This window comes from Hevea brasiliensis, chromosome 3 (genome assembly GCF_030052815.1).
Source record: "Hevea brasiliensis isolate MT/VB/25A 57/8 chromosome 3, ASM3005281v1, whole genome shotgun sequence".
NCBI lineage: Eukaryota > Viridiplantae > Streptophyta > Magnoliopsida > Malpighiales > Euphorbiaceae > Hevea > Hevea brasiliensis.
In genome coordinates, this window is record NC_079495.1 from 9,140,285 (window position 1) to 9,154,770 (window position 14,486).

Genomic DNA, 14,486 nt, shown 5'->3' on the forward strand with positions numbered 1-14,486 from the left:
CTCTCTGATTCTTTGCACGAGGTGGAATTGACAGTTTTCACTCTTGCTGCAAAGTCACCATACACACTATTATGACATTATACCTCTTCATTTATCACTAAAGCTATGATTGATGGGCATCTTTTTTTTCTTTTAATCAAAATCTGTGCAACTATTGTGCTCACTTTAACTATTATTTTAAAAAATAATATTTTAAATTTGAATAACATAATAATTTTAAAAAATATTTAATTATTTTTATGATTAAAACATGCCACACCTCAATTTAAATTAATTTTTATTATCTTTTAAAAATATTATTTTTACAACAGCTGCTTTGAACAATAACAAACAGTGTTTCCCTTACAGTAGTTGGTGTTGGTCCACCAAAGGGGATCTGGCCACAATTTTGGTTTGATTAAAAATTTGACATGTAGTACCCTAAAAGAATCTAATTACTAGTTTTGATTATGCCACAATAAAAGCATATGAAAACTCATGATTATGCCTAAAGATTCTAAAATATGATAGGATAAAACACTATTGGTGTTAAAACAAAGTTAAAATAAAAAAGACATTCCTGATTTCCTTAGCCAAAAACCAAACTTCATAACAGCACAACCACTTGTGAAGGTTGCTTACCTACTAATAATGTTATCTACAAATCCAAATTCTAATTGGGTATTTTTCTTTGTTTTAATTTAATTTAATTGTATTTTATTTAAGTTGGAAGGATGATGACATCACAACTATATGCTATGAAACATTCCCTCCCCCACAGCATGAGTGATCTGATCTCCCTTGAATCTGTAAATGCAAGCAAAGGCTCTCTCTCTCTCTCTCTCTCTCTCATTTTCTATTTGGTGAATTATCAAATCACATATTAGTAAGTACATATTTATATGTGTGCTGCCCATCGATCACACACATTCTTCACTCTGCTTCCCATCTCTCTCTCTCTCTCTCTCTCTCTCTCTCTGTTTCGGTAAGTCATCAAGTCTTTCGTTAGTTTATCATATTAGTGCAGTGCCACTTTATCAATTCCCATCTGTTTCTCTGTACTTTTGGTAAGTCATCAAGTCTTTTATTTACTTCTATCATATTAGTGCAGTGCCAAATACTTGACTTTGTCCTCTCTCTCCCTCCCTCAAGTTGGAAAATGGAAGCCCATAATTATGAAACATAGCTTTACTCGACTTTCTGTCTCTCACCCTATAAGGCGTCTTCTCATGGTTTCAGGGTTACTTCAATAGTCTCTTCTCTAGACTCATCTCTCATCAATTTCTTTTGCTTACCCGCTAATTAATTATTGCTCTACTAGCTGTTGGTAATAGCCTTTTCTTTTCCCTTTCTTGGTTCTTCTCTTCTTTCCTCCTTTTTTGGGAATTAGAAGTCTCAATGAAAAACTTACCCACAAACCCCAAAACTTGTCTTTTATTTTGTAATGGCTAAGATTTACGAATTTGATTCTTTTTAAGCTTTATGAGAAGCTGTGACTTTCTAATACTTTCTTGGATTTTGGGTCTTGAAGGTTTTAAATGGAGACAGATAACAGCGAAGTCAAGTCCAAAATGGAAGATTATGAAGTCATAGAACAGATTGGGAGAGGAGCTTTTGGTTCTGCTTTTCTTGTTCTTCATAAAGCTGAGAATAAGAAGTAAGAAGTTGATTTCTTTATAAGCTTTGTTTCTTCATGTTCTTTCTCCTTTCTTTATCTCTGTGGATCTTCTTGAATATAACCATTAAAAATTTTCATTTTTATGTCTATATATCCAATACATGTGGTGTGTATCAATCTCCAGAAATATTCAATTTCTGGGTTTTGACAAATTGAAGGATGTGAACCGATTTTGCTATTTTATTATTGAAGTGGACATGTATGAAATAAAATTTTCAAGAAGGAAATTGTAAGCATTCTTGTGGTTGGTTATAGTAATTGATTGGAATTACAATCACAAAGTATTTGAATCAAAATTGTGGTTTTGGGATTCACAGTGGTAGGTAGTGGTCCTGTCGGCACAATTCTTTGTCCGTTAGCTCATTGATTTTTGGGATTTCTTTTTCTTGGCATTTTTTCCTCCTGTTAGGTATGTTTTGAAGAAGATTCGCCTGGCCAAGCAGACGGAGAAGTTCAAGGAAACAGCTCACCAGGAGGTCAACTTCACTAACCATGTCATTTTAGAGTTTATTATTATTATTATTATTATTCTTTGAGCAATGAATTATTTGTTGTTCATTTCTTTATTTGTTTGAACAAGATTGGAACTGGGTTTTAGATACTTCCATGATATTGGTTATAGGATTAATTATCATTTATTTATTTATTACTGCATTCTGCTAGAAATCCAACTATGGCTTCTATCATGTGTGTTTGTTTGTAGACCTCTTCTTATAATCTCTTCTCCAATACCTTGATCTAAGCTTTTGAAAGTTGAAACCATGAAAGCTCATGCTAAATTACCAAAAATACAAAAATATGCTATTTTACTGCTAACTTTTTCCTGATGTTATTATGTAGGCAAATTTAATACATCGCTTGTTCTCCTCTGGTCTGATTGCTGCTGTAGAAATATTAATAATTTACATTGTTGAAACTTCTTCTGCCTTTGGAATATGCTGGATGTTTAATATTGATGATCATACGCACAGCTTTCACTTTTAGGATGGAATTGATAACTAGAATATGACCATCCTGTTTTGGTTTAGAGCTTTGTCTTCAAGTATCCAAGAATTTAACTTTCAAGCATGACCATTTTGAGGGGAAAAATAACTAAAGATGATGTTCCTTCTTCACACCAACAAAGAGAAGTTGTTTCTATTAAACAATGTATTTGGCTCAAAATATGAGCATAACTTGATCTGAAGAAAACATGGTTGATTTCATGATTTGTGATGCAGATGGACTTGATTGCAAAACTTAATAACCCATATATCGTGGAGTATAAAGATTCTTGGGTGGACAAGGTAAATAATTAAACATATAATTTCTTTACAATGACTTAGGAATAATCAATGGCTTTTAGACTGTCATTGGCTTAGGAATAATCAATGGCTTTTAGACTGTCATTGGCTCTATACAATTTTGTATGCTGTGGCTACAAAAAAAAACTTCATGCATCTCTTTGCTATGCAGGGAAGTTGTATATGCATAGTTACGGCCTATTGTGAAGGTGGAGACATGTAAGTTACCATGAATTATATATTATTTTCTTTGTTGATTTTGGCTGGGTCAGAATGTTAAAAATGTTACATGCTTTAGAAATGAACCAGAAAAAATATTTTCAATCTGTCACTTCTCACTAGCTCAGAGCAGACTATCTGTAAACAACAATGAGAAATAAGCCTTAATTCCAAACTAGTTGAGATCAGCTATATGGATCCTTTTTCTTTCTTGAGCGAAGAACCCTCCTGACAACAGTTGTCTTTGTTTAGTAAAAGGTTTATATGCTTGTCTCACTAGACACTTAAAGCAAATTAAAATTTTCATCTAGAAAATTGACATGTATATATGTATCAATCATAACATGTCAGGTAAAAATAAAAAAGCATATCAGAACACAGTATTAAGTTTGAATGAACCTTTTTTCCCCTTCTTTCCTGTCCTTCAATCAGGGCTGAGATTATAAAGAAGGCCAGAGGCATTTTTTTACCTGAAGAGGTAACCTTTAAGATTTTCATATAAGCAGAGTTCTTTATTTGTTCCTTCATTTTATCAGCATAGTTACTGTGTTGTGCTCCTCAGAAGCTCTGCAAATGGTTGACTCAGTTATTGCTAGCTGTGGACTACCTACACTCTAACCGTGTCCTTCACAGAGATCTTAAGGTGCACAATTATACATTGATTTATGCAATGAAGGAAAGGTTTTGAATTGTTTTGTTTCTTACATAAACATAATTTTGTTCAATCCCAGTGCTCCAACATATTCCTTACAAAGGACAATGATGTTCGCCTCGGTATGAAGGCAAAAAAACTGCTAACTAGAAGGATCTTCATCAGGTTTGGCTTCCCTATCGTAATTGTCTTCTAAGAATTGTATATCTTTTATGGACTGAACAGGTGACTTTGGACTTGCAAAGCTGCTTAACACAGAAGACCTTGCTTCTTCGGTATGGACTTGAATATATCTTATGCACACTACATCTTATTTTGTTTCAGTGTGTCAATTAAAGCATTATCTCTGGCTTTTCTGCCTTAACACTCCATTGTTTCAACTTTCTGCTTAAATTTCTAATATATTTCATGCTTGCAATAAAACTATTTTGTGATACAATGTTGATTCAAGACTTTAAGAGCTATTTATCCCCTGATAAGTTAGTTCACATCTTTTTGGTTTTCATGCCTCATGTGTAACCAAGGTTGTTGGCACTCCCAATTACATGTGTCCTGAGCTGCTAGCAGATATACCTTATGGCTACAAATCTGACATATGGTCGCTTGGTAAGAAATCTGCAATTTATAAGTTTTTCAAATTTCCTTCTTCTTTAGGAGTAACATCTTCCTGCTGTCTCAGGCTGCTGTATGTTTGAAATGGCTGCTCATCATCCAGCATTTAGAGCTCCTGTAAGTACAAGCCTGAATTGTATATATAGATAGTATCACTCCCATTTACTACTGGTAAATAATCTGTACTTTGCTTCAATATGAATTTCAAGTACCTTAATTAAACAAATAACTCAAACAGGATATGGCTGGACTAATCAACAAAATAAACAGATCCACCATTTCTCCTCTCCCAATTGTGTATTCCTTCTCACTGTAAGTACTTTCTTCATAAATGAAAAACACAAGTGATTTCTTGGCACATATCATTTGTCTACTCTTTTAACATATAAAGTTGTGCGACATGTTTTCTTTTTCATGAATAATGGACATCTGATTCACTTTAATGACCTAAATATGTGTGACGAGTTCCATGTCACAGGAAACAAATTATTAAGAGCATGCTGAGGAAGAACCCTGAACACAGACCAACAGTGAGTTTGACTGGCCTATAGTTTGTATCTATTAATTTTAACCCCATAATCCATTCTAATATCAGCATGACTTGACATTTAGGCTGCAGAACTGTTAAGACATCCTCATTTGCAATCATATTTACTTCGTTGCCGCAATGCTTCTTCTGCATTACTTCCAATAAAGCCCATAAACAATTCAAAGGAGAAAACAAGGAGAAAATCATTGTCCAGCAAATCTAATGGTCGCAAAGCCAACAAGGATAGGGAAGTTAGGCCACTTAACCAGTTAGAAAATGATCATCCATTTGAGAGAAATGGTGTAGTGCAACAAAGCAATCAACCCCACATTGACATCCCAACATCAACATCCAGTGCAGAAGACAACCTTGAGACCAAGAGGGTTGATCCTACTAGCTGTACTGTGGAAATATCAGATTCTATGACTGGTCCAAAGGACAGCTCCTCTGGTTCTGAAACTAGTGTTTGCAATGGAGATAAGCAAGTTGACTCTAGCAGTCTACTTCAAAAAGATAGCACTCAAATTGAGTTTATGTTGAAGAACTCACGGAATTCTGAACGTGAAGAAGAGACCACATCTGAGCATTTTCAACAATTGCAAGAGGTTAATGTCAAACTTGTCACTGCAAAAGATCAACTAACTGTTTGCAACCAAAAAGTTGTTGAAGAAGCTGAAACAGACAGAGAGGGTGTGACAGCAGCAGATAGCAGGGAATTGGCAATTCCTGGTCTAAATTGCACTGACAAAGTTGATTCCTTTGATGATAAAAGCTCAGAGTCACCTATAAATAAACCTTATGCAGAGTCGGAATGCCGTTTACAGAAACCAGAAAGCCCTGATGTGTACACAGAAGGAACTCATATGGAATACTTATCATCCGAAAGTAATGATATCCTTCCGTGCAAAGATGAAATCGGAGCAAAACCAGATAAGAATAAATTCTCTATCCATATGGAGAAAGATGACGCTTATGGGGTGAGGGTACCAACACCAAGTGAAATTTCATTGCTTAATGCACTAGCTGCAATGCATGGTGATGAAACCAAGAGTGAGTGGGAGAATCCTGGACAGCAAAGAGCTGATGCTCTAGAGTCTTTGCTTGAGCTATGTGCACGGCTACTTAAACAGGACAAAATTGATGAGCTTGCCGGTGTGTTAAAGCCATTTGGGGAAGAAGTGGTCTCGTCTAGAGAAACAGCAATTTGGTTAACAAAAAGTCTCATGTCGCAACATAAATTTAATGGAGGGACCTAAATATGAGGTGATTGCCGATAATTTATTATTACAGTGAGAATATGTGTCTATAAACTGTGTTGACGTGAAAATGTGTTTTTTCAAGAGTGTTGTTTGATTGAAGGGCATAACTTATAAACATAGTTTATTGTTTGTTTCACTCACTACTAGCTTTGATGCAGAATAAACTCCCCTTTCCCCCCATTTTTTTCCCATCATTTTTATGAATGTATGAGATGCGTGCTCATTTGGATCAGATGGCAGTTAGAGGTCTAAGAGATGCAAATAGACTATGCTCAATTTCTCTTTTCTTGGTGCACCGGAAATTTCTAAAGGTGCAAAATAAACTCTTGATTTCTTTTTCATCATTTTTATTTTGTCAATGTGTAAGATAGCAGTTAGATAGTTCTAAGAGATACAAATAGGCTATGTCAAGACACCCACTCGATCATTGGATTCTCATTCCTATGAGGGCTATGCCAAACATTATGCAGATGCTTTAATCATGGTGCGGTGGCATGATTTTTGGTGTCTGCAGCTTAAACAACTTAGACCAAGTTCACCCTTGTGAGTAAAACAATGCAACAAACTCTGAACTACAAACACTTTTCATCATTTATATTCTGTAGTTATAGTAGGTAAAGCATAATTCACACGAGGAAAATGGACATCCACTCTGCTAAGAATAGCATAATGGGGAAATCATTTTTGTTTGTTTTGATAAGTCATAGTTCTCATTATTTATTGCGAGATCATAGCAGAAAATGTCCTGATACTGTTGCATATGGTATCAGGTTCTTCCGCCGTACAGAGGATGCCCACATTGGATCACCAGATCTTTCCTATGACATAGGATACCCACTATGAACCAGACACCTTGTTGTACCTCCAGTGGATGGCTGTAATATATATCTATTAGGGTATGTGACAAAGAAAAGTACCTTCAATGAATAATGGTCTATTAGGGTATGCAACTATAGAATTCCTGACAAAATAAAAGTTAAATTCTATAGAATTGTAATTAAGTTATATTGTCTAAGAGCAAATATTAGCATCCAAAGGATGTGGTATAGATGGGGATGATAAGATGTATGTTTGGTAATACATAACGTGGATCAACGTAGTATTGAAAGATTTACAATTTTTAAATATTAATGCTAAATTAGTTTCAAACAGAGTTGAATGGCGAAAAGATATCTATATTTTTTATCTTAACTAGTTTGAAATTAATGTATAGTTTTTGTTGTTGTTATAGTATTCCTTTAGTGTTATTTCTAATGGGCTAACTAATACTGTAGATAGGGTCCTTATAAATTAGTGTTAAGGAGATTAACACTATAAATAAGTCCCCTGAAAAGGAAGGTTATTTAACTTTTGCTTATTAATAGAGAAATGACATAAAGTTCAAGAGAAAGAGACTCTTGCACATTGTCCAACTATTGCTTATGTGGAAATAACATCCTTCATGGCGAATGGCATGTTTAGTTTAAAGACTTTCATGAACAGCAGTGAATATATTAGTTATATTTAAAGGAGAATGAAATGAACAAACTATTGTATTTACCATAAGTGGTAGCTTGATTGAGATGAATCACTTGATGTAATGGGTTTATATATGAGTTGAGAAACAGCTTTGAGCTCTTCATATATCTTATGAATCGTTATTAATAAAAAAATGGTATGTACGTGAATATAATTATATGTTGAGAAGGGTGAATTACGTAAAATATTATTATTATATTCATTTGCTTTTTAAAAAAAAAAGAAAATTACACGTTTTCACAATCACATTAATAATGTAGAGGAGTACATTCTGATTAGTTTTGGAATTTCTTTGTTTAATTTCTATTGATCCTATGGATGTGGGTTATCTTTGTTGCAATGTATCAGCTAGTAATAGTCTACCAGGACAGAAATTAATGAAACAATTGGTTCAGTGTAATTTTTCTTGCAAGAAACTGAAAATATTTCAAGAAATTAATTAAAAAGATTTATAATAATCAATCATCATCTGCTCTTCTCATGTCAATCCCTTCCTTCAAGCAAATTGTTCTACTCCACATTAATACATTTCTATCTTATATATAAATACAACAATATATAATATATATATATATATATCCTGCCGTCTCCTTCCCTGTTAAATAAGCTTACTGCATATAGTAGGCAAAGAAGGACAAAAGGCAAGCTCCGATCAAAGACCCGACAGCCGGGGAGGTCAAGGCAACTCCGCTGGTGGCGGATGGAGCAGAAGCGGTGGGGCCCGCGGCAGTGGGACCCTCGGCGGCGTGGGCGGTCAAGGCTGCGCTCATAAAGGCTGCAGCAACAACAAGGACAGAAAAGGAGATCTTCTTCATGTCCATGATGAAAACGGAGGCCTAGACCTGCCTTGGAGATGAAGAAAGGGTTTTTATTTTATATATTCTTCGAATTTCTTTAAACGATTTTATTTATTTTCTTTTTTTTTTTCAGATCTGAAGAATTGATGGTGAATAGGAATTTATAATGATCATTTATGGCTATATTTAGATTATTCAAAAAAAAAAAAAAAGGTTAATGTTTGTTGCGCAAAGATTGGTAATTATTGGTGTCATTCGTTTGTCCCATTGGCTTTGTGGTGCAAAATTTTTTAACTTCTACTTGAATCAGTCAAAACATCTCTCTCTCTCTCTCTCTATTAGGGGTGTGCAAACGGTCGGTTCGGTTCCGAACCGAACCGAACCGATAAAACCGAAAATCGAAAATTAAAAATTTTAAAAATCGAACCGAACCAATTGATAAGAGAAAATCAAACTGAATCGAATCGATAAATATCGGTTCGGTTCGGTTTTAAACCGATCAAACCGAAATTTATAAAATTTCATATTTTTAACATTAAATCTAAATAATAAAAACATAAAAACAAAAAAAATTAGAAATTAAAACTCAAAAATCTTAAGGTTAGGTTCGGTTTTCTTTGATTTTGGTTCGGTTTGATTCGGTTCGATTCAATTTGATTCGATCTTTTTTGATTTCCTATATATATTAATAATTTCGGTTCGGTTCGATTTTTTTGATTTTTTTATGAAAATAATCGAACCGAACCGATTAACCAAAATTATCAAAATTATAAACCGAACCAAACCGATTAAATTTTAAAACCGAACTGATTAAACCGAATTAATCGGTTCGGTTCGGTTTTTCAGTTTAAACCGAAAACTACTCTCCCCTACTCTCTGTATATATGAACGTAATATTTTTAGTGGTACTCTTTCTGTCCTATAAAAATAAGCTTACTTTTTATTTATTTATTTCAAATTATAGCCCACTTTCATTTTAAAAAATATAAAAATTTAGTTACTAATATATCTTTATTTAATATGTATTGAAAAGTAAAATTTATTAGTTCTAAGAATAATATAGTAATACATATGATTTAATTTTTAATGAAGCAATTTAAGTAATTTCATTCAAACATAAATACATATATAACATTAATTGTCATCGATAAATTTTCATATTTCGAAACCGTTGAGTAATCGTTTTATTGTCAACATTATCAAATACATAATTTTTAATGTTAATAACTAGACAATCATTCATCAATTGATCGCTCACTCCACTGCGCAATCAATTCTTCACAATATTCATTGAAGAAAATGCCCTTTTCGTACTTACTGTGTTGGATTTTTAATCTTGGAATGACAAGAACCAAGCAAAACTTGATGAGATTAAGAGAAGGAATGAAAATAGAGAAAGTTAGAGCAGTGAACGACGGAGGGAGAGGGAAAATTTAGTTGGATACTCTTTTATGAGTTTAAAAAGCTTCTGGACACTTTCTGTGGAATCAAATAAGCTTTTCCTTTGATTAATTATGGTGTCAAAAAAGCTAATAATATATAATGTATGGAGAGAAAAAATGGTTTAGTGGGTTCATTTAACACTACTATGAGTGTAGTTAGGCTTGACTCACTATTATGACTGTGGCGCTGTCACTGACTATATTTTCATAATTTATGTGAAAATAAAAATAAATTTATCTTTGTGGGACGAAGAGAGTACTTCATCTAACACTGAAACTTTATAAAAGTAGAACTATTAAATCTCTAGATTTTATGAAAGTGTAACGATGAGTTAAAAAACATACCAATCACATTTGCGCATTCGCCTATCACATGAGTTAAATAGTTACATTTTTATGAAGTTCAAATATGAAAGGCTTAAAGCTTAAGGAAGTTTAATTTAGTCAATTTTTAACTTTTTATCTAATTTAACTTAAAATTTTCAATTTAAACTCAGTTTTGCCTAAAAATCAAGGTTTGAATTAAGAAATCAAGAAATTTAATTTCAAAATTAAGAGATTGAACTTTTTGATTTTTTATTTAAATCAAGAAATTAAAAAATTTAGCCCATAAATTTTAATGTTTGGATTAAATTGAGTTTAAATTGAATTTTTTATGCTAATTTGGATAAAAATTAAAAAATGAGCTAAATTAAACTTTTTTTATAAGTATAGAAATTAAATTATATGTTTTATTAAATGTGAAATAGAATGCAATTAAAAGTCTAATTTTTTTTTTCATAAAAGTGAATAATATGAAAAAACTCAAACTTTAGAGCTTTCCAAAGGAGTACCCTGATTAGCTTTCAATGAGTCTTAATTATTCATGATTTTGTGATTTTCTTAAACAAATTAAATTATTAATTTAATTATATTTATATTTATATTTTCATATAATGACAAGTCATTGAAAAGCAAGAGAGTGGATGGTGGAGGTGTGGCCCAAAAAGCGAAAAAGTTCCACAAGAGTAAAAAAGAGGTAACTTAAGAATTAGTTTTGGTTTATAAAATTTTTGCAATTATTGCTGTTTTACCATGGCAACCAACTTTTTCTTCTCATCACTAATAATTAACATTTATAGCAGAATTTGGTTCAAATCGAAAAATTGAATCGAATCGAATCAATTCGATTTAATTGATTTGGTTTTAAAATTCAATCAATTCAATTTGATTCGATTTTATATTATAAAAATTTCGATTATTTCAGTTCGGTTCGGTTTTGAAGAGAAAAAAATCAATAAAATTAAACCAAACTGAATAATAATTTATATATTCAAATCAAACCAAATTGAACCGAATCAATTTTTGAATTAATTTATTTTTATGAGAAATTTATGAATTATATTTAATTATATATATATATTAATTGTTTAATTTCATTGATTAATGGTTATTAGGTTCAAACCAAAGTCAAAATTAGACCAAATAACTTAAAAATCAAGTATAAATTAAAAAATCAATCAAAAATCAAAACCGATATGTTTAAACCGAATCGAACTGAAATAGAATGATTTGATTCGATTCGATTTTTAAGCCATTTTTGTTCAGTTCGATTTCTAAAATTTAAAATTTGATTTTATAATTTAATTAATCTCGGTTCAATTTGATCGGTTCGAACCCAATGCTCACCCCTACTAAAGCTGACCTCTCACCTCTCCTTTTGACACCCCACCTTTCCTTTTCAATTTTTTTTTAACTGATTTTTCAATATATATATATATATACATATATCATGCTTCATTCATATTCTATTCTTATTTATTTGTGGCTAGTTGTTGTAAAAACAATTTAATTAGCAAATAATTTAAATATATGAGTATCAAATAAAAAATGTATCAATTATAAAATTATACTTTTTTAATTTCTGAATCAAACGGTTGTAAGAACTTAAAAATAATTAATAAATAAAATTAATTATTTTGACACAAACAATTATAACAATATTTTTTAAATAGAGATTTAATATAACAATTAATAATTTATTAATGAGTTATATAGCAGAAAATAACTTTATTATTTTTATTATAAAAATAATAAATTTCATAATGAATAAATAAAAAAAATAAAACTTGACACTTTTTATTTTTATTTTTTAACTTTTAAAAATAGAGTTAGTTGGTTAATAACAATAATATTTGAAAGTTGAATTTAATTTTTTTAATTTATTTATTATATATGTTTTGGGAAAAATCAGTAAGGGCTTTAGAGATTTTTTTTTATTTACTAAATCAATGAAATAGGAAAGTGTCCTTTTTTAAAAAAAATCTTAAATATATTAAAAAATTCATTCCTTTTAAATAATATAAAAAATAAAAAAATATTATTTTAAAAATAAAAATTTACCTTAAAAATCTTATTTTGCTTTATTTTCTCAAATAAAATGTTAATTTTTTTATTTAAATAATTTTTTATTTTATTTTAGAGTTTTTTTTCACCTGATATTCAGATAAAATCATAATCGTATAATGCTGTATGAGAATTGAAATGGTTTTATAAAAATTTATTTTTTTTATTTTTATAAAATTATTATATTAACACAAGATTTGAAAAAAAAATAAATAAATAAAAAATTGCTCAGTCTTCTCGTCCGTATCTAGAAGGTCGTCTATCCATCCATTACGCCACGCTGGCTATGCTGGCGAAAGCGAGTTATACACACCCCACGAAAAACCAAATATGAAACCTTCCACACTAGAAGATGATACTTATTCCAATTGACCAATGCCACGTCAAACAAAAAAGTCATAAAATCCACGTGTTCCAATTATATGGAGGATATACCATCACTTTTGTAGTCTTCGTATTATATGAATCCTTGCTTCGTGGCTCCCACAAGTCTTAATGTAAGTCATATTAATATAAAAAATAAATTATATTATAAATTAATTTAAAATTAAATCAGTTTGACATTGTCTAAGTTTGTCATAAAATTGAACACATAAGTATCATACTGCTTTAAAAAAAGCCATATTAATTTAATTCAATCGATTATTGATTTATAAAAATTGATTGCTAATCGATTTAACAATTAATTTAATCTGTTGCAATGAATTTAATTACTAAATCGATTATAAAATTAAAAATATAAACATTATAAAACTAAAAAAAACATTATAAAATTAAATATTTTTTTAATCGATTGTAAATGAGATCGATTGCTAAATTGATTAGCATAAGACTAATAAATCAATTATAGTTAGCAATCGAAAATCTATTACAAATAACAACTAATAATAGAATCAATTGTTAAATTAATTAATTTAAAAAAATAAAAAAAAAATCTTCATCCACCTACTTAAAAAAGAAAAAAAATTCATTCACTGCCTATAAATAGATTGTTTGATACTACTCTCCTTCACAATATCCCTCACACATATACTATTGACCATTAGTCATTAGCCATTACCTTCTCTCCCTCTCTCTAAAAATTATATCACCAAAAATTTTGGTAAGAGCATGGCACAGTTTGGAGCTTCATTTGCTCACATGGTGATGCTGGTTGTGGCGGCATTATTAGTGCATACTCGTGGAGTAATGGCACAGGATATTTCTCCGGTACCGGGAATGGATACCGGAGCTGCGTTGGCGTTGCCGGTTTCTGTGGCTTTGACATGTTGTTCTATGATAGTATCTCTTTTTGCCCTTTAATTTCTTACACTAAAAAATAAAAAATTTTGGGTTGGGATGTGATATTCCATTCTCTTCTTGAGGGCTTGTATATTGGAGATTAATGGCTTTATATATATGGTTGCTGGGTTTGCCTTTTTATTTTTTTTTTCCTTATTCAATTTCTTATTGTAATGTAATTGGGTGCTTATCATTAATAAAACTAAGAATTTTTCTTCTTTATGTATTGGAAATTAAAAAAAAAATGAAACTAAAAGGAGATATGAACTTTAAAAATAAAATCAAAATTTTGTGTAGATATATTTATATTATAAAACAGGTCAAGTTTTTCTTAAAAGTTGTCATGGGACACTAAGAACTGCTTGACTTGTTAATTAATATTATTATATTAATGTTTTAATTTATTTTTAATTAATTAGATTAAATTTACAACTTTGAAAAATAAAATAATACATTCCATTGATTTGTAATTTATGGATATTATTTTATAAAAGTGATAAAAAAAACTGCAATTTTATTAAAAAAATTAAATTGAATATGTAAATATTAAAAATAAAATATTAAAAAAGAGTGTTATAGTTATATATTATAAATTTTAATGATTAATAAAAAATATTTAAAAAATTAATAAAAAATAAAATATTAAAATTTAAATTAAATATAAAAAAATTAATTTTTATTAAATTTGTGCATAATACAAACATTGTATTAAAAAGAAATGATTATCTCATTCATAGAGAAAAAAAAATATAATAGGTAGAAAAAGAAAATCCACCAACATTATTTTTATAAATATCAATGAGAAATAAAGATGTAGAGAAAAAAAAAGTCATATAATGAATTAATTATTAT

General features: G+C 30.3%; 1 protein-coding gene across 9 annotated transcripts; it reads left to right on the top strand.

Moving 5' to 3' along the window:
• The first annotated feature begins 845 nt into the window (after positions 1-845).
• LOC110659336 (serine/threonine-protein kinase Nek6) lies at positions 846-7,349 on the top strand. Of its 9 annotated transcripts, XR_009147550.1 has the most exons (16): positions 1,085-1,306; positions 1,511-1,636; positions 2,067-2,133; positions 2,878-2,943; positions 3,113-3,159; positions 3,592-3,637; positions 3,722-3,802; positions 3,891-3,933; positions 4,037-4,086; positions 4,336-4,417; positions 4,491-4,540; positions 4,662-4,735; positions 4,902-4,953; positions 5,036-6,215; positions 6,445-6,522; positions 6,982-7,349. XR_009147550.1 is itself a non-coding variant. In XM_058143796.1 (15 exons), exons 2-14 carry the CDS (start codon positions 1,518-1,520, stop codon positions 6,206-6,208), a joined length of 1,950 nt encoding a protein of 649 aa, XP_057999779.1. In that variant the 5' UTR covers positions 1,085-1,306; positions 1,511-1,517; the 3' UTR covers positions 6,209-6,215; positions 6,982-7,349. The 9 variants fall into 9 exon arrangements, 8 of the variants coding, with proteins under 8 accessions (XP_021672915.2, XP_021672914.2, XP_021672913.2 ...); XM_058143796.1 differs by lacking the exon at positions 6,445-6,522; XM_021817223.2 differs by lacking the exons at positions 1,085-1,306; positions 6,445-6,522; positions 6,982-7,349 and adding an exon at positions 846-865 and having other exon boundaries at positions 5,036-6,400.
• Positions 7,350-14,486: the final 7,137 nt, after the last annotated feature.

Bases quoted from the DNA above. Each gene is read 5' to 3' on its own strand.
- LOC110659336 (XM_021817223.2), top strand. From the start codon at position 1,518: ATGGAGACAGATAACAGCGAAGTCAAGTCCAAAATGGAAGATTATGAA. The intron at 1,637-2,066 runs GTAAGAAGTTGA...TCCTCCTGTTAG, and splicing joins CATAAAGCTGAGAATAAGAA to GTATGTTTTGAAGAAGATTC. The intron at 3,934-4,036 runs GTATGAAGGCAA...TGGACTGAACAG, and splicing joins GGACAATGATGTTCGCCTCG to GTGACTTTGGACTTGCAAAG.